Source organism: Trifolium pratense, linkage group LG6 (genome assembly GCF_020283565.1).
Source record: "Trifolium pratense cultivar HEN17-A07 linkage group LG6, ARS_RC_1.1, whole genome shotgun sequence".
NCBI classification, from domain to species: Eukaryota; Viridiplantae; Streptophyta; class Magnoliopsida; order Fabales; family Fabaceae; genus Trifolium; species Trifolium pratense.
Genome location: NC_060064.1, coordinates 22,794,487 through 22,814,882, shown reverse-complemented (window position 1 = coordinate 22,814,882; position 20,396 = coordinate 22,794,487). Strand labels below are relative to the sequence as shown.

Here is a 20,396-nt window from a genome sequence, read left to right as displayed (position 1 = left end):
TATTTAAAGTACTTCCAAAAAAAAAATAGTTAGAAAAAATAATAATTGTCCCTAAATATAAGTTTATTACTTTTTTTCTAAACATACCTTTATTAATACTATCTGTAACTTGACGTCTTGCCCGTGCGTTCGCACGGGTCATATAATGTGACATCGATGAATTGTGAATTTATTATAGCATAAGAATTTTTAATATATTTATCTGTGTAATTAGAAAAATGGATGTTATATAATCAAAGTAAATACTTCATTTTTTAATAAAATATTCAAGTATAATGTAAATATAACTTCATTAGTTATATAAGCTTTCGATGATATACAATACTAAACATTTCTAAAAATTTCATGATAAACCATATTTGAAGTGGTATCTGTAAAGTTGCCGTCATCGTCAACCAACAAAATCTTTAACCCATTTTTCGACGTAACTCTTGATATATTTCAACATACTTTAGTAATTGTCATTGACTCTTGTTAATAATCATAACAAATGATAGAGGATAATTTCAAAAAAAAAAAACTGATACAAAATTAAGTTTAGAGGCTCTATCTATTCTATGTGATGCCTACATTGGTAAGTGGCATAATTAATAAGTCCATAGTCTCTCATTGGAAACACTAATAAATCATAGACTCTCATTGGAAACACACGCTTATGTAGTTAACAACATACTCCCTCCGTCCCAAAATATAAGCAAAAATTGGTCAATGAAAGTTGATGTATTTGATTTAAAATTTAGTCCAGATACATTCACTTTTGTTGACCTCCTTTTGCTTATATTTTGGGACGGAGTAGTATTTATTATATTTTTTTATGCAAATCCTTCCGCTATTGTGGATTCCCGCCCTTGTAAACATGAGATTAGATTTTGATTGTTGCATTGTTATTCCTATTATTATATATAAAGAAGATAAAGATTTTCATCAAAGGTTCCTATAATAAGGAACGAAGGGAGTACTATTTTTAAATTAAAAAATCCTGAAACTTTTTTTTATTGAAAAATAGAGTTATTAAAAAACAACTATAAGAGAAAATTACACTATTCTCTCCCATACACAGTGCTCAAAATTAGTCACCAATGTTCAAAGTCATTCAAACATGAGTGTAATTCAAACATTTCTTGGAGAAAGTAATTTATGTAAAATTCAACTAAACTCAACTTTAGTGTTCATTGCCAAGAGGAAAATAAACACTCAAACACATTGTTTGCACAAAAACTTTTGACAAGTGCATACAAAAACTTTTGTATGAAAATTCTCATCCACCCAAGAAAGTTGAACCTATATATCATGTAATCTTTTTTCTGCATATTATTGTATAAGAGTAAAATCAAATTTAAATCCACTAATTTCTCTGCATATTGCAGAAAACATACAATGCATCTTTACTTTCTTTTCAACTTGGAGCTTTATAAGAATTGGAACATAAATAACATCTTACAAATGCATCAAGCACAACCTCTTTAGATGCTATAAGAGGCCAAAAGGCTCAGGCAGGTTCTCAAATCCATTATCGAATAATAACGAGCCTTGATCAATTTTATCATCAGCACTATGTAGCCAGTTTGTATTCTTTAAATCTTCTTTAAGCAACAATGCATCGTAACGAGAACTCTCGTAGATGTCAATTTCACTCAGTTTTGCTGCGTATTGTCTTTCATCTATCTCTCTTCCTTTTATCATATTTCTATTGATACCGTTTACCACATCAAAATGATTTCCATTGTTTTTGTTTAGGAGGTTTCTGTTCACTTCGATAGATGTTGGTGGAGCACTTGAACCACGATAAGATTGGCTCTTGGGAGTGGAGTTTCGAATACTTTGCGGAAAGAGTGTGGTGCTTGATAGTGCACGATTTCCTGAGCCGTTCCTTATATCCTGTTAAGAATAAAAAGTACATGGTAAGTTAAGTTTGGGAGAAAGAACAAACTTGCTTTAAGCATGCATCTTCTCAAAGTAAGCTTCAGCAACCAAATAAATACTTTTTGTAGTACATAGCAAGAAATATGATAAGCCTAATAACTAAGTTACTTATTCTATCTCTGATATTTGATCCTACAAAAGTTTACTCCTCATTTACCCTTAATTTATTTAGTAAAAATAAAATACATTTAATACATGCTTTTGGTTTTTGTAAAGGTACAGAGGGAAAAACACGCTTAATTGTATCCTGGTTTCCTAAAACAACCTAAGTCGTAAGAGTAGGGACGGAGGGAGCATATATCAAGTATTATGGCCAAAATATAGCATAAATGACAAGGATTGTTATATCATCTGGAGAATGATTTTCATTTAAAGAAATTTTGTGCTATAAATCCTTCAACCTAATGTCTCTACTATGATCATGCATAAAATTTGAACCTGCTAAAAGTTGAGACTCGAGAGTCTAGTCAATAAACGTTCATTGTTAATCAAGCAAGACTGGAAAAGTAGAGTATACAAACCATGTGCTTGATAGCCATATCCAAGGATTTCTTTGAGATAGTCCTCCCAAATCCAGAGTTGTCAGGTGCAGTGGTTGAGGCCTTAACCGATCTTCTTGAAACTACCTCAGGAGCATGTGACACTTTCCTCGGCTCAAGAACATCAGCTTGATGGCCATTGGCAAAGCCACGACTTTTACTGACAGGTTCTGTTGATCTTCCCCTACTGACAATAGGAGATGAATGTCGCCTTGGCATATTAACTGACGCTTGAGGTTCAGAATTATTTCCCTTCAAAGTGCCTGCACCAGGACGGGACCTGCCTGCAGATAGTGGCCTATCAGGTAATGTTGTTCTAAGGTTTGGTGGTGTATCAAGGGGGAAATCAGGTGGAACAACTGGCTGTGGCGGGGCTCGGACTCGTGGACTTGGTGAGCTTGCCCGTGATGATGGTGCCGAACTACGTCCGCTCAATGAAGGACGTCCGGCTGAAATTGAAGAACTTATTGTAGACGAAGGAGATAAAGAGGGTATTGAACTCCTACGAGTTGGAGTAGAAGGACGGGACAATGACCGAGTTGATGGTGCAGATGGGGAATGTAAGTTTGCAGGAACCTGAGGCCTAGAACTAGGAGTGGATGGCCTTGAGCTTTGTGACGTTGGTCTAGGTTTTTCCACAGCAGAGCTGGTAGAAACTGAACGTATTCTAGAGGGTGTCGAGGACCTTGATGCAGTTTGACGGGAAGTAGGAGTGGAAGGCCTTGCCGAAGGTGTCGAGCGGGTAACAGGAGAAGATGGCCTAATGTAAGATGAAACTGAGGCTGAGCTTGTGTTAAGGATATTTGCGGAGTTGGATCTGTTTGAAGAATAGTTGTTGTTATATTGTGAGTGTGAAGTGGAGACCGAAGGGCGAGTCACTGAACTGCTTCTTGCTGGTCTACTAGAGTGATTGTTGCTTTCAGATTGTGATACTGAAAGCTGAAATAAACAAGATTAAGAAGTTAAACTTAACAGCACCTAGAAAATCATTTTGAATAGGACAATATATTATGAATTAGTTCTCCAAGTAATCACTAAGCTCAAAGTTACTAATTGGTGAATATCCATAAGCATGTTGATTAGGGAAACCAACTTAGAAAACAGAACATACACATTGCCTTTTCCCTCATCGAAACAAATATGTAAGCATGGATACATACCGGTAACATATACGGATTTTTTTTTGTAGAAAGGTTGGATATAAAGTATAAACTATAAGAGGACCACACATACCCTTGAGGCCTTAGTAGTAGAAGTTGATCTACTCAAACTTCTTCTTGGAGGCGCCAAGGTTGATTGTGATTCACTTTCTGATGATGGAAAAACCGGGGTCCCCGGGGGAGTGAGAAGCCTAATAACATAAAACATTGATTATATTACAAACTATGCTACCAGTAGTTTTTATTTATTTATTTATTTCATTTTTGTGTTATAAGTCAAACTATTTATAGTTGCATTTCATCATTTCAAATTTCAAATAGTAAGCCAACAACTAAAATACTATAACCTAAATGTAATTGAATTGGTTAATTGGTTATTTATGAGTTCCAACATAAATAGTTACCTGCAATTAATTCCAGATCTGGAATTGGTTAATTCCAGAATATTTTCTAAGGGAAACTGCTAATAATCCACATAAAAACATTAAAATCTATTTCTTTCCCTCTTTCTTATTTTGGCCAAATTCAATCTCTACTAATAATAGATCATAATGAATTTGAATGTAAATTGTAACATACATACCAATCATAATCATGCTTTCCTCCTTCTACAGATGACAACATATCCTCAATCCCATTTCTAGCCGGTTTCGCTGCTCCAACCGAGAGTCTCCCCAATTTCACAGAAACTGAATCCACAAATAGCAATCACTTAATATCATAAAACAAATAGAAACAAAACAAAAATTGCATAATCCAAAAGCTAAAGCCTAATTAGCAAACATCCTTAACAAGACAAAATAGCTTAAATTAATTGACATCATCCCAAAAAACACAACTTTCACAATCAAGTAATCCCTTTATGAATAGCAATTATCCACAATCCACAATCTATAATCTATAATACTATATAATAAAAATAAAGCTACTTTTTTCATTTGACATAACCAAACATAACATCCTTTTCATTAAACTAAAATGAAATAAAAACCCGAATTCAAATCATGGCTGAAACAATTTTTTGTCGGACTTTACTTACTTATTACTTCGCAGCTGAATTCTGAATTACCAGACAGAAACAAAAACATGAAACAAAAACAAAAGTAAACAAAAACAAAACAACAAAAAAAACATGTTTTTGGAGAAATTAAGAATGAGATATCAAAAGGGGTGATGAAGTACCATCAGAAGAATCATCTGAAGAAGGTAAAGAGAGAGAACGACGATTGTTAGAGAAGAGATCAAGAGAGTTATCATCATGGTTGGAAACACCATTAGAATGATTGAAAGTGTTACTTCTTCTGTTATGGTTAATGGATCCATAAAGAGACTCTCTTCCATATCTTCCATTCATCATGGTAAGTGATGACACTGTCACTACAACAGCAAGAACAAGATCTAAGAGAGTTGAAAAAGTGGTGCAATGCAATGGTGTTATTTGTATATATTAGATCTACACAACATGGTTGCTTTGTTTGCTTGGTTGGTTATATGTTTCTTCTAATCATGTTTGATTATTTATGTTTTGTTTTTTGCTTGTTGAGGTGGGAGTGTCAGAAACAATTAAATATGATGAAAGGGGGGTGTGTGTGAGAATTGAGAGATTGAGATAGATTTATGGATACTCACATGGCATTTTTTTCTATATTGGCCCACTTTTTTTTTGCTTACTTACTTACTCATATACATACATCATCATTCATCATATAGATCAAGGTGAGATCTTTCTTTGTTTTTTACACTTTGCTGCTCATGTGTGTGACCCATTGGCACATGGCTTGTGATGGGATGATGGGATGAAACCTTCCTTTCTTTTTCTTCTCCTATTTTTTTTTATCAACAATTTAATTTTAATGATAAAAAAGTTTAATAATTTTTAGGTTTTATTGTCATTTTTACTCACTCATATAATTTGTTTTTCTATCTTCAAATAACTCGGTTTACCGTCTCAAACTCTCGAATTTAATAATAGTAAAGTGACATATTTTAAATGACGTGACATATAATTTAATGATGTAGGATCATTCTGAAGTTGAAATTGAAATTTTAAGAGAATTTTCTTGTTATATTGGTATTGATGATTTCACGGAAATGGATTCAGAGCAGTCAGCCATGGTGCAGTCAGGCTACAGTCAGCTGCTCTGAATCATTTGATGAAAATTGGACGGCTCAGATCTCAGTGCAGTTTTAGTTTTATAAGATATAAATATTTTAACTTTAACTCTGAACCGTCCGATTACAAATCAGACGACTATGATCTACTGACTGCATGCAGTCACAATCATTGACTGCACCCAATCCATATCCTGATTTCACATTATCAAGTTGCATAGCATGTCATACCTTTTTTTTTTCTTTTTCAAAAAGACCCTAATCTTTTTGCTACTTGTCTCTTATGCTTATGTTAGTGTCTTTCTTAATTTTCAATTTACACTTCACTATCACTGTGGTGTTTATTTCTGCTTTGCACCGGTCATTGCTTGAGAGGGGATTTGGATTTGGTGCTGTTGAAAAAGCACGCAGTTTCATGCTGTTATGTATTTCAGCTGTTCATTCTTGATCGGACATCTCAGATTAAATACAAATAAAGTAATCATCAAATGATCTCATCCATCAATACTTGATCGGACGGCTGAGATGCTCAACAGCGTGAAACTGTGTGCTTTTTTAACAGCACCAAATCCAAATCCCTTGAGAGGAGAATCTTGTTATGCAAATGCATATTGACAATTCCATGTTACCGCAAAACCAACATTGCACATGATGGCTACTACAAATTTTTTTGCAAGGGTTTTAATACTATTGTATTGTTAAATTAAATGATAAAATATACAAAGTTCATTTTAAAAATTATTACTAGTATTTTCGAAGCAAAAGACACTTATTAGTATCATTTTGCTAATAAATTAATGATCCATCCTAATTAAAAGTTCAAGTCCTTAATCCATAACCAACGTTATATATTTTTAGCTTTTGACTAATATGGACAAGTGAGATAAGTTTTCAACATGCATAAGTTTATTTTTATCATTTGATCAATAAATTTTATCATTAGATAAAATAAAATGTGAAGCATTTGGTAGTGAAAATAATGTAACCAAAAATAAATAAATAAATAAAATGTGAAGTGACATATTAATCTAATAGTAAAATTTATTGATCTAATAGTTAAAATAAATTTATAAATAGTAAAAATTTGTCTCACATGTGTACCGTAAACTTAATCTAGATTTTTTCTTGTCAAATAGTTTAATGACTAAAAATTTCACATTTAAGATAAATAAGTAAAATGATCGGAGTTCAAACTCCGACGTCCTACATATATAATGCAATCTCTACTAACTAAGGTAAGTTTAGGAGACACTAAATCTATATTTTCTATTATGGCAAGACAATGATAATTTTGGCTTTAGTTGGTAGTATAGTTATAATAATTAGGAGACGATGGAGTAAGTGAGTGAGATAAAGGTATGTAAAATAACCTGCTCCTTTTCTTTCTCGCAAATATATGAATATTAAGGTGCATTTTAAGAGACGTTGCAACTAACTTTGGCTCTAAGTCCATCAACCTAATATTCTCGATCTTTCGACCTTTTTTTTTTCTTTTTGTAACGAGGTCAAAGAAAGAATATAGTAACTTATTTTCTTGCCACATTATTCTTATGTGTGCTACATGATAAGACATGGCAAAATAGATTAACAAGAATTTGTGCAAGTGGTATCGGTCTTTTTAAGTAAGTGGTGAGAAGTTTATTCTTACGCTACAAAATAGTGAATGTTAAGTCACAAATGAGTTATTGTGGATTTCTATTATGCATATGTTGGATCATTAATCCAACATTGGCCTTATATGTAAATAATTATACATCGTGGATTGTCACTCAAGTTAAACCCAATTAAAAGTGATCTACCTCAAACTTGATGGTGTAATTTTATGAAGAGAGAAAGTAGGTTTTTGGTGACCATGAAACAACTCATGGAGATATAATTTTTGGAATTTTTTTTTCTCGACCCCAACATTTAACTCTTTACTCCTACAAATAAATCAATATCCCCATTTTATCCCTTTTGAAAAATTAAAAAATGAGTTTTGAACGCTTACCGTGGCTAATATGAACATTTTTTGGAACACTTATTTTAATGTTTTCCGGTAACAATTGTATACCGGAACAGTTGGGAAAAAGAGTTCTGGTGTGAGATTTAGCCATGGTTAAATCGTGGCAAAAACTAGACACTAGATTCTGCAAGAACAAGTAGTAAAACCGTAGCTAAATCGTGGCTAAAGCACAAAAAATATGGATTTCAAGTGCAGACTGAAGAGAAGCCTCAAAAAAATTCATTTTTCTTCTCACTTCCAGTTTCCGGCTGCTTCGCCACCGTGCCGGATACCTAAATTCCCCCAAAAAATTCCCAAATTAAACCCAAAAAATCCAAAATCCTTTTTTAAACACTTTTTATCAGTTTTAAACACAAATCAAACCCCAAAACAAATAAATAAAAGTAAAGAGATTAAAACCCCAAAAATTAAATTTTGTTATTCTAATACCTCTTTTGTGTTTCTAATTCTTCCTTTTATGGATCTGTTTATGAGATTTGTTTGTTTTTTTTTTTTTTCTGGTATGGGCTGAAGGGGGGAGAAAAATTGAAAGAACAACACAACATCAGTTGTACCCTGCATATGGCGACACCGTAAGTTCCGCCATCGGTGGGGATCTGCAGCGCGTCAGTTTTTATCCCAAAAGAAAGGTATTACGACAATATTTTTTAAAACAGGGGTATTGTTGTAAAAAACGATTTTTTAGGGGCAATTGAAAAAAAAAATCCTAAATTTAAGAAACTTTCTGAAACTGTGCGATATTCAACAGCAGTAAATCCAAATCCCACCGCATATTCCATTTATTGAACTCTCCATTTACCCAGTTACTTTCATTGATATGCAACACGTGGCAGTGAAAATTTTGAAAGGTCCAGATTAAAAGTTTTAAATTCATCTTCTTTATGCTAGTTCCATCGTCTTCATCCCATCATCTTCACCTGTCGCCGCCGGCGCCGCCCTCTCCCTCTATGTGGCAACGACGCTCTTCCATATATACACAACGACGCTCAATCTCACTCTCTTATTGCAAGAACAAAGAGGATCAAGAACAATAGCAGCAAAATTAGACTGATTCGTGATGACAGCGGCGGGACGGTGAGGTTCGATCATGACATCAACGACGGTGAACTGGCGGTGAGGAGATGCATAGAAAATATATTAGTAATCTTCTTTCTCTAATGGAACAGATCGAAAATATATTATTGTTTTTCACATTCATCTTAATTTGATTTTGATTTCTGCAAGATTTTCCCAACTTTTTGAGGAACTTTTACGAATCTTTGCAGAATTAAAGAATTGTGATTCTCAGTGGATTCATCTAACACTCCATTTTATCCCACTTCCCACACTCATCCATGGTTTCTTCTTTGATTTCTCGTGCTTCACGGAAGTTTCTCAAACCTACTCTCCTTTCTTCTAGCTTCTCCTCTTCTATTTTCAATCCCTTGATTCCCTCTCATCCAAATCCCAGTCAAAATATTTCAATCACTTCATTTAAGCCAACCCACATTGGGATTTATGATCATCACTTTTGTAAAAATGTTGGGTCACTCTCAAATTTTCAACTTGTTGTGCATATTTCTACATCACCTTTGAGATTAGGTCAGGATAAGGAAAACAAGAATCAGAGTAGTATTAGTAGTTGTAACGTCAGTAGTGGAGGGGGTGTCTCTTGGATTGATTTGTACTTGCATACGTCGGTTCAGCCTTATGCTCGCCTTGCTCGCCTCGATAAACCGATTGGAACGTGGCTGCTGCTATGGCCTTGTGTGTGGTAAGAGTTTTTGTTTAATTATATTATATGATTAAAATGCTCTCACTTCTCACTATGATAAGAACATAGAGAGATTACTAGCTTTATTGATATGGAATTGATTAGTGATTTCACTGATTTGAAATATGTTAGGTAGGTAGTACTTGTTGTTAATCTCAGATAGCGGCGCGTAGCCCTAAAAAATGCTATAGCAGTAAGAAGGAATGCAATATAGCTGTAAGAATGAATGCTATAGCGGTAGTGAAAACCAGCCTTATAGCATAGCAGAGAGGTGGTCTAACGCTAGGCTATACCGCTATAGCGCCGCTATTATATGGTTACACTTTTGAAATTGGTAACGAGAAGTTAAAAACAATAACTAGTGGAGTAACCTGCCCTGGGACTCGGAGGGGGTCGACCTTTACTTGGTCCCCAGGCGAGCGGACATTAGTGTTAAGTTGTCGGCATGGGGACACTCTGTGGGTAGGGTAGCCAGTGATGGTTCTGATTTAAAAAAAAAAAGAAGCTACCTAGTGACAAAAATAGGTCCCTTTATTCTGTCAGCATAGTGCTCTATTCTAAGTTTGTTTTCTTTTTCCATGAGATATAGGTCAATAACCTTGGCTGCACCCCCGGGGCATCTTCCTGATTTGAAAATGTTGGCTCTGTTTGGATGTGGGGCTTTGCTTTTGAGAGGTGCTGGGTGTACTATTAATGATCTTATTGATCGGGATATTGATACAAAGGTAAATGTCATTGCTTTTTCTTTTTCTTCTTGCTTATTGTGTTTCAAATACTGTTAAATTATCAATTTACGAGTGTGAAACTTACCTATTTTTTCAACATTCATAGAGCCTAATAGAAATTAGTTTTTTTAAACACCCTGTGATTTTGTTTTTGCAAGAATTAGTACCATTTAAGCATGGTTAATAGCTACTCAATATGATGAAAGCCAGGTATTAGTCTAGCTAAACATTTCCCACCCATCAGAATAGCATTGGAGACCTTGGTTGCTGTCTTTTTTGTGTTTATTCCTATGATGTCACATTGTGAGTTTGTTTTAATAGAAACATAATGGGATTCATATCACAAAACAGAGTAATTGAATAAGGAAAAAGGAATTGCAATTGTATTAATCAAATGGTGAACAATTACAATAGACTCAATGACGTAAAAGACTGATAACGAGTAACCAAAACTGATAGCAAGAAGCTACCAATTCCCTAAGCCAGAAGGCCTCCGCAATTCGTATCTGTGAATGCACAACTAACAAAAAATACTCGCTAAAACTCTCTCTTTCTCCACAAAAAATTCTATGCATATCTTAAGCCACACCACCCTTCATATTCCTTTCCCACGTCTTCTCTCATAGACTCTCCACACTTTGGGCTTAGGTCCATATTCAAGGCCCAATTGAGAATCCTCATTCACATTCCTATCAAAACACTTCATGTTTGTTGAGCAGATGATTGCCTGTTTTTCCCATTTTTTATGTGATCTTACATTTCAAGTTCTGACTATTTTTTATATAATCTCATATTGCAGGTAGAACGTACAAAATTGAGACCTGTGGCAAGTGGTATTTTGACACCATTTCAAGGACTTTCTTTTCTTGGATTTCAACTGCTTTTGGGTCTTGGTATTCTTCTACAACTGAATAATTATAGGTTAGTGTTAATTTTGTCTTCCCAGATCTCTGGTAACATCTACATGCGTTATGTTGGGGATTTAGACTGTGAAATTTACAATATCTCAATCAATTATTAAACATGGCACGTATGATCTGTGTTCTATGTCCTTCACTGTGGTGGTGTGGCCCTGATTGCCAAAGCTGAAAGCTCCAAATCCTTTTTATTTTCTTATGATTAAATATTGTATAGATTGTTTGAAACAAATTAGCCAAATTTCTTTCTTAGAATAGACTATTAAAATATTAAAAATTGGATGAAATTAAGTTAAAATTATAAGAGCAGAATGAGGAATGTTAATCTCCATTAAACTTGTGCCACATAGAGTACAGGATAAAGGTACTTCTTTGTTACATGCATAGTCTCACACAACTGCCTCTTCTGCATGTTAGCCTCGGCCATTGTCAAAACTGATTCAATTGTTTGATAAGAAAGAACTTTGTGTGGGAAACAAGGAGAATATAACATTGCTATATATACCTTGCAAAACACTGTTTTGCAAGTGTCATCATCCATATATACTTGTCTATATGTGTTATCATTATTTCACATGCAAGCATAATTAAATCAAAGTAAAATACGAAATGTGATTTCTGCTCATGCATTCATTAATACTATTTGGTTTGTCTTTTTGGCAGCCGTGTTTTGGGCGCCTCATCCTTGTTGCTTGTCTTCTCATATCCATTAATGAAGAGGTTTACATTTTGGGTAATGATTTTTCTCATTTCTTCTGGCAAATTTTATTTTTCTTCTTATGTCTTAATTATTCCTTTGATATATGATCTCATTTATATGGTACTCTCCTGCTATATTGGTTAGCCTCAAGCATTTCTTGGCCTGACCTTTAATTGGGGGGCTCTGTTGGGATGGGCAGCAGTTAAAGGAAATCTGGATCCATCTATTGTGCTGCCACTTTATGCCTCTGGAGTTTGTTGGACTCTTGTGTATGATACTATCTACGCACATCAGGTAAAAACAGTATAGTTTCTTGGAAGACATTATTATGATTTACTTCTCTGTCCTACCTTTTAATTGCTTCATGATTTTTATTAATTTTTTTGAAAGGTTAATTGCTTCATGATCTGCACTGATTATGTGAAATAAGAATAGGTCTATGTTTATGAGTGTTTTTGCTTTTGTTCCGTCACTTTTCCTGCCATTGGCCATATTATGCTCTCCTTTAGATATGGGGTGTGTAAAAGTCACGGTGTAATTTTAATTTCAACCATGTTCAGATAATATCATTGTCTCTTAACAGTTTAGGTGTTATACAAAAAAGAAGACAAGACTGCTTAGTTTCCAGTATACTCTACAAAATTCTTTTGGTTAAAACAACTTAATCAAAATCTTATGCATTCAGGATAAAGAAGATGACTTGAAAGTGGGAGTTAAATCAACAGCTTTACGCTTCGGTGATTCAACTAAGGAGTGGCTTACTGGGTTTGGGATCGCAAGCCTTAGTAGTCTTGCTCTCAGTGGATTTAATGCTGAACTAGGTATTTATTTATTTATGAACATTATTCTGCTCTCTTTTTCACGAGGTTAAATAATTGTTTTCTGTGTCCTGATTTATATGATTGGAGCAGGGTGGCCATATTATGCATTTCTGGGAGTTGCATCTGGACATTTAGGCTGGCAAATATGGACAGTTGACCTTTCTTCTCGTTCTGATTGCAATAGGAAGTAAGTTTGTGAAGATATTTGCATAAATTTATGATTTAATTATCCTAAAGTCCATCTTTTGAAAGGGTCTCAATTCTCAAATCTTTATTTTATTGGCTCGAACATTTATTGCAGCTTCAATATATTCTTTTTAATGGTAAATACCAGAGACACAAGATGGCATAATTACTGTTTTATATCGTCAAACCTCAACATATAAAACCCCCTCCATAGTTCAGTGATTGATCAATTTTTCTGTTAATTACTTTTCAAGTGTTCTATTGATGGATTGCACTGTGTTGCAAATATTTCTGATGTATTTAAATTAGCTATGATATAATATAGCGTTCAGTTCTCTCCATTTTAACTATGATATAATATAGCGTCCAGTTCTCTCCATTTTAACTATGACATGGTCATTTCTTTTCAAACTATGACCTGACCTTCTTTCTTTTCCCCTCCTTCAGATTTGTATCAAATAAGTGGTATGGAGCTATCATATTTGGTGGAATCCTAGCTGGAAGACTATCATTATAGGGTAAAGTTTGCCTTATAGCTATATATAGTAATAACAATTTTTAATCTGACCACCCTATGACGTGTCTGATAACACCTTTGTATTCTTCCTTACGTTTATCTTGTATAGAACATGCTTCTGGAGACAATTTTTATACTCGTTAAATGTTGAAACATATTTTTTCCCTTGTGGATGAACTGTTGAAACATGGTCCTTGACATAATATTTTTGCACCAAGGAATGGAATAGTTTTATCAAATCTAGTTTCATTGAAATAATTGAGAAATGGTTGGATTGGAAGAATCACGAACTGATGATTACATGAGATGCTGGTAACTCTGATGCACTTCTTTTGGAGTAAATTTATGTAGGTCCATCTCACCGAATAACTTGAGCCCACTTTGTGTTTAGTGACCTCCCCTGCGTCATGTTTATAAGCATAAAGTATTGATAAATTTTTGGTCCCAAATATAAGCAATTTATGACTAACTTTTATTGCTATTGCTATGGCTATTACTCCCTCTTGACAAAATATAAGCAAGATTCATCTTTTTATGTTCATTGCATGATACCCTTTATTTAATTCAAGTTTTATTTTCGAATACTTCAGCATTAAATAGATCATTAAGGTATTTTTGAGAATGCACTTAATTTTTTATTAGATCAAGAATATTAGTTATACTTAACTAAATTTCATAATACGTTTGAGGTTTGTTACTTTTGCTTATAATTGAGACTGAAGGGAAGTACATGATTGTACTCAATAATGAAGGGTCCCTTGGAAATGGTGTGCTATACTGTATGTTTGTATTTCCTTAATTATATTGGACTTGAAAGTAACCGAACAATGACAATTTGTTATTCGGTTCAACGAGTTAAGTGGCTTGATTAACTAGTTATTCAGTATAATTTCTTCTGATACCAACATCTGAATGTGGTCCTGTTAATATGCAGATGGCACTGTCAGCTCACTGCTCACATAAATGAGTTAAAAGAAGTAAAGGATTTTTTTTATAGCACATGAAACCTGGACATTGTAGCTCCATAATCTTTGAGGTTGTGTCAAAGAAATTGATGCTCAAGAAACTTTCGCAGTTTGAATTATGGGAACAAGCGTGAGATGCCAAGGTGCAATTTGAAGTTCCAAGTTCAAGTAGAGTGATTGGTGTTAGTCCCACTCACGTATATATTGATGAGTGATGGTGTTAGTCCCTCATGTTTGGATGAGTGAAAGGGTATCATACTTGTTATATGATGACTTTCATCGATGATTATAGGAAGTAGATGGATGGTATTTATAATGAAAGAAAAATTAGAAACATTGAAAAACTTGAAGCACATTTCAAGAACAATTTTGAAAACTGAAGTCATAAGAAGAGAAAAAAAAAAAGAAAAAAAAAAAGATTTTTTCTTCCTTGCATTGATAATAGAAAAGAGTTCACACCTCAAGAATTCTGCTACTACTGTGTAGAGTGTTACGTATTTAGAAAATTTAACATGTCTATGCATTTTATTTTCCTAGGATCAAACATTCCCCAACATTACCAAACAGATTTGTGAAGCATGAAGCATGCTGATAATGTGACAATGAGATTTGGCAGAATGGACAAATATAATTATTGATCTCATCATTTGGCTTCTGCAACTCAAACTAGGATTTATATTACCGCATAAGAAGTTATTATGTAAACTTAAAAACATGGTGAGCCATTTCTGAGTATTTTGTCGCATATGTTACATTTATCCTTTCCAAGCAATTTAGGAAGCAAGTTTGACAAGTACATTGTGAGAATGTCAAGAGAACAGAACGCAGGTGTTACGTCCCTTTAACAAGGTCTCCTCATCTTGGAATGTGGTGTTTGATGAAGCTTCCTCTTGATGGCCAATCAACAAGTGTCACTGTGTAAGACAACTTAGGAAGAGTGGTAACATTCAAGTTGAACTGTGAAACTAAAGACCAAAGATGAGGAGAAACATTTGACCAGCTCATTTACACGTGATCACCTAAAAGGTAGAAATAGAGGGTGCTGTAAAAGCATCTAACTAAGAAGAACAATATCTATGAGACAGAATATCTCTTACTCCTACCATTTTTTCCCTCTGTTCCCCGAGACTTCCTACTCGATTTCTGGCGCTTTACTCCACCTTGACCGCTAAAATTTGCAATTCTTCCTATCCCCTTAGAAAGTGAGGTAAAAAAAGTTTTTCCATTTCCTGCCTTATCAATCATGCCTTGTTTCATGAACAATTGTTCCTTCTCCAACTCACTCAGCCTCACCCTCAATCTTGAAATCTCCAGTTTCAGTTCTCGATTCTCTCTCCGCAGAGATGCATAGTTATCCCTAGGGGACATGGCTGCACTTGGAACACCGCTACTTATTCTCTGTGATAGCAACACGTCTCCTGAACTTCCTGACATGGCATTTTTCAAGCGCAGCTGCTCAAAATACAAAACTTGTACAACCATTTGCAGTGGAAGCCTGTCATTCTGGGCAGCATGGTTGCATGCTTCTTGAGACAGCTTTTGACAGTCTATAAACTTGCAAAGTTTCTTGCATTCTTGTTCTGTTAATGCTGTATGGGCCTGAACAGAGGGAAAAAGGAGATGCATTGTTAACATGAAGTAGGAAAAGTTAATAACAAACATAATCAACTGATTAGTTTTGCAAGTGTAACTGTTTCATGATTGAGAATGTGTTTTGCATATGCAGTGCCTAAATATTGGAATTAGAAAACAATCTTCTCTATAAGACTATAACCAAAAGCAAATTTACCTTCAAATAAATGTCGACGGCTCTATAAAGGCCATCATCGATGACACGAGCATAATCAGGAAGTATCTCAATCAAAGCAATGAATTTCTGTAGACTTAAGCAAGGATCAGGTGCAATTTCTGCTAAAAAAGCATCAATAAGCTGCCCTACTTTTAGCAGGGAACCATGTCCATTATAACCAATTCCGTCGGATTCATATCCGTAGTCTTCCGTCTCTTCCTCTTCAATTCGCTGCAAGAAATTCACCAGTAACCTATGAACTGTATCCACATCAAACAAGGAGTCTCCACTCTGAAGAGATGGTATAAGAAGATCATCTAGTGAAACCATTTCCAACCTAAATGATATCCTTCTTTCAAGCTCAAGCCTACATGGAATTGTGGCACCCAACATTATAGCCATCTTTAACATGCCAAACAAGAAAGTCAAGGGAATGATGGAAGAGCTGCTTTTGTCTGTTGGCATGAGACTAACAATAGTTTCGACGATTGTCCTCTGATCTTTTTCTATAGTGGTTGGACTTGAATTTGTCCTTGATTGATTCCAGATTTGACACTTCCCAATACCTTTCAGTGATGTTTGAGCATAATGCATCAGTGAAGCAATAATGTTATCTGATCTAATCCCCATTCTTCCCATGGTACATATAACTCTCTGGTAGAAATCGAAACGCAGTACTGAGAGATCTTCAATCCACCATGCCACACACTCATCCTTTAGTTCCTTAGATTCACCATCACAGTCTAATTTAGATAAACCAGAAACTAGTTGCTCTTTGCAAGCATTCATTGCAATAGCTTCGACGCACCCTTTCGAGATTTCTATTTCCTCCACTATATTTAGAGGTAACATCTCACAGGTAGATAGAACTTCTACTGACCTCTGAAGATTTTCAAAGACAATCTCATTCAGATAAATATCTGTTCTTGAGATGAGGTTTTGCTCCCGATACTCTTCTGTCATTTCTAGGTAAGCGGCTGCACAACGCAGTCGGGCAACATTAAACGGTGTAATCTCGAAATTCATCCCGTAGCAGAACTTCATGGCAAGTTCAAATGTCTGGTGTCCTCCTGGAAAATTGAGGAGCTCCAAATTTGAAACATTTGAACCCTTGTTAGCTTCAGCAACCATCTTTCGGATCTTCCCACTTAGGGTAACCAAGGGAAACTATATGAACCACAACATCAAACCAGCTTTTAGTTGAAATCCAAAGCCATAATAACTAAGTTTACCATATAAAACTTACAATTCAATATGACTAATACAAAAAGCTTAGGAATGTTGAAATATTTACCTTATGCAGCAGAAATGAATCCCCATCAACCACAATTGTAATGTCACCAGCAACATCAGCAAAAATCCTGCCATGAAGAAGAAAAATCTGATTTCACAATAGACACAAAAGCCCTTCATGAAAACCACATAGTACATTCAAAAATCTCCTGTATCCTCTTAGTCCTTCTACCCAAACAAAAACACCTTAATTCGTTACACAAAGAAAGATGTGAAAGAATTTAACAGCATTCACAGAGTAAAACCTCAAGAACAAGAATTTTGATAATCTATACCTCAGAAACTCCAAATATCTCAGAGTAAAACATGTGTTGGATAGATATTAAGCATTCACTTCAAGATTTATATGCATAGCTAACCAAGTTATCAAATGTAGTTACATGTTTAATCTACTGTCAAATGAATTAAACACAAATACACTCACACAAGACACATAATATAGTAAAAAAGAACTAATAAGCAAAAAGAAAAATAAGGGTAATTGAGCCTTATTGCAGAAGTACCTGGTAGTGTAAGAGTTACAAAATTTAGGAGTAGTAGAAGAGTGCTTAGAAGAAGAGATGGAGTTTTCAGAAACCATTTTTTTCCTTTCTTTCTATTAGAGAATACTAGTAGTATTAGAGAAAAGGAAGCTCTTCCTCCTTGTGCTTGTGCTTGAGGTGTGTCTGCATGTGGATGTTTAATGTTTCAGTAACAGAAACACAAACTGTTACCTATAGCTATGGATGATTATACTATCATCCAATAATGTGTACGGTTATTGCAGGTTCAAGAATATTTTGAAGTAAACACCCCAAAAGACCCTCAACATAGCAATCAATTATTCACAAATGCCATGGATAGTACACACATAGACACACATCAATGCAACTTTTTCTTTTCATTTTTCATAGCATAACATGGCATGTAAGTGTAGTCTTCTTTTGCTTTTTGGCTGCTTTTGTTTCTGGCCTTTATTATAACATTTATAAATAAATATAATATGCTTCATATTCAAACGTGATTATATTATATAACTAAGTGGCACTGTTGGCCTTTTTTGGACGTTACAAAAGACTGATTAGTGCAAATTTTGAATTGAATAGTAAGATTTGGAAATAGGAGTGTGCATGTATGAATGATTAGCCTTTGTTGGGTTTGGATTTTTTTTTTTTACTTTCACCACCAGTTTAATTTGGTTCGAGGGTTAGTTCTGACATAAAGTGGTTTCAGCCTCCTCCCTATCGCAGTTGCGGGGATCGAATCGTGATCCTCCCTACCAAGTTCAACATCAATCACCACTGAACCAACTAATGATTGATATTGAGTTTGGATTTTGAAATGACCAAAATCAAATGTTGGAATTATGGCTTCAATAATGCCCATTACTCAAACAGTTACATTACACAATAGCATGATTTGCTAATTCAAATCAAAATTTACAGTTGTACCAAAATTTTAATTTAAGAAGTTTACATGGGAGTTACTAATCCAATGTTGAAACATGAGTCTCTCTTTTACCATGTGTGATTTGAAAGAGAAATAGTAATATCCAAGATTACTTAGATGGAAAGGCGTTGGTCTCTTCTAGTTTAGTCGGTTACAATTAATTTTGGTCACACAAAATTTAAGGGATTAGTCTCAACAATTGTCCGTAGAAAATATCCAATTTATAGGAATTGGTTAAAAGTAGAAATATGAAAATTGAATAAAATTGAGAGAAAATAATGGAGAGATCGATTCTCCATGCAGAAGACAGGTTGGCAGTGGTGTTGATTTGGTGAATGGAAGGAAGGGTCAATGTTATATTGTTGGAGTTGGAGCCAAAAGAGGATGGTTCAAAAGAAAAAGTGGTCTAAGGACATTTTTATCTGACATGGAGTGTTGGTGGTGTTGAGTTTACACGGAACTCAATAAAGATGTAATTATTAGAGACAACAGCGCCACTCATATGGAGTGTTACACATTCGAAGCCCGACCTAACGTCTCTATCAACTGAGTTAAATTTATTGAATCTTAGCACACAAATTTTATTAGAACACACTCCGTCTCCTACCGCATTCAATGGAATGTTTGGGGTTCGAACCTCAACCCTTAAGTATAGGATATAGATTTATGGCTGTCAAAAAGTGATTGCCAATGAATCACAACCATCATAATTATTATACACACAGTTTAACCAATGTGTATTTTGCGCTTAGAACATTAAAAAATGCTCATCAAGAAAAAAGAACTCAAAACAACTATGCACGCACTTTATATTTAATTTTTCTCATTTAAAAAAATTGCACCATCTTATGTGACACCCTTTAAGTGAGTTTTTGTTTTTTTGTTTGACAATCAGGTTGTTACTTGTTATATGGAGTCTGTTTTAATTGATTTGTGAAACAATTTATATAAATAATTAAATTTTTATGTATTATCATAAGTTTTTGGCTTTTTGCCCGCCTGTTTTGATTAAATCGGAATTTTACTCCCCTGATTTAAAATGCAGACTTATACCCCTTGTTTTGCAATTTTTTGGATTTTGCCCCCCTAAAATTCCGCTTTCGAGTCTCAACTTCAAAGCTTCGCACAGAACTCAATTTGGATCAATAATTCACCAAACTGATACCGAAATGACCGTAATGGAGTTAGATTTCCAAAGAATCAAACTCCACTAAATTTGGAGTTACAGAGAGAGATTAATTATCGTTTTAGTGAAAGTCTATTCTGCAAAATTCTGCACAAAATCTGCTTTCAAGTCTCAACTTCAAAGCTTCTCACACAACTCAATTTGGATCAATAATTCACCAAACGGATACCAAAATGACTGTAATCGAGTTAGCTTTCTACAGAATCAAACTCCACTAAATTTGGAGTTACAGCGAGAGAGTAATTACCGTTTTAGTGAAGGTCTGTCCCCCAAAATTCTGCACAAAATCTGCTTTCGAGTCTCAACTTCATAGCTTCTCACACAACTCAATTTGGATAAATAATTCACCAAACGGATACTTAAATGACCAAAATCGA

The 20,396-nt window shown here is 34.6% G+C and overlaps 3 protein-coding genes across 4 annotated transcripts; 1 reads left to right on the top strand and 2 right to left on the bottom strand.

Moving 5' to 3' along the window:
* Positions 1 to 1,123: 1,123 nt before the first annotated feature.
* LOC123892847 (flocculation protein FLO11-like) lies at positions 1,124 to 5,278 on the bottom strand. The gene is made up of 5 exons (XM_045942727.1): positions 4,805 to 5,278; positions 4,206 to 4,311; positions 3,696 to 3,813; positions 2,445 to 3,401; positions 1,124 to 1,878 (listed from the first exon to the last, which is right to left on the bottom strand). Exons 1-5 carry the CDS (start codon positions 4,977 to 4,979, stop codon positions 1,471 to 1,473), a joined length of 1,764 nt encoding a protein of 587 aa, XP_045798683.1. The 5' UTR covers positions 4,980 to 5,278; the 3' UTR covers positions 1,124 to 1,470.
* Positions 5,279 to 8,513: 3,235 nt separating this feature from the next.
* LOC123892846 (4-hydroxybenzoate polyprenyltransferase, mitochondrial-like) lies at positions 8,514 to 14,798 on the top strand. Of its 2 annotated transcripts, XM_045942726.1 has the most exons (10): positions 8,514 to 8,852; positions 9,005 to 9,492; positions 10,082 to 10,217; positions 11,017 to 11,138; positions 11,798 to 11,867; positions 11,979 to 12,128; positions 12,520 to 12,655; positions 12,746 to 12,842; positions 13,289 to 13,359; positions 14,293 to 14,798. In XM_045942726.1, exons 2-9 carry the CDS (start codon positions 9,074 to 9,076, stop codon positions 13,356 to 13,358), a joined length of 1,200 nt encoding a protein of 399 aa, XP_045798682.1. In that variant the 5' UTR covers positions 8,514 to 8,852; positions 9,005 to 9,073; the 3' UTR covers position 13,359; positions 14,293 to 14,798. The 2 variants fall into 2 exon arrangements, with proteins under 2 accessions (XP_045798682.1, XP_045798681.1); XM_045942725.1 differs by having other exon boundaries at positions 8,514 to 9,492.
* A 171-nt stretch (positions 14,799 to 14,969) lies between these two features.
* On the bottom strand, positions 14,970 to 18,357 carry LOC123892845 (BTB/POZ domain-containing protein At3g08570-like). Its single transcript, XM_045942724.1, has 4 exons — positions 17,909 to 18,357; positions 17,407 to 17,473; positions 16,113 to 17,279; positions 14,970 to 15,922 (listed from the first exon to the last, which is right to left on the bottom strand). The coding sequence occupies exons 1-4, from the start codon at positions 17,983 to 17,985 to the stop codon at positions 15,398 to 15,400; spliced, it is 1,836 nt and encodes a 611-aa protein (XP_045798680.1). The 5' UTR covers positions 17,986 to 18,357; the 3' UTR covers positions 14,970 to 15,397.
* Positions 18,358 to 20,396: the final 2,039 nt, after the last annotated feature.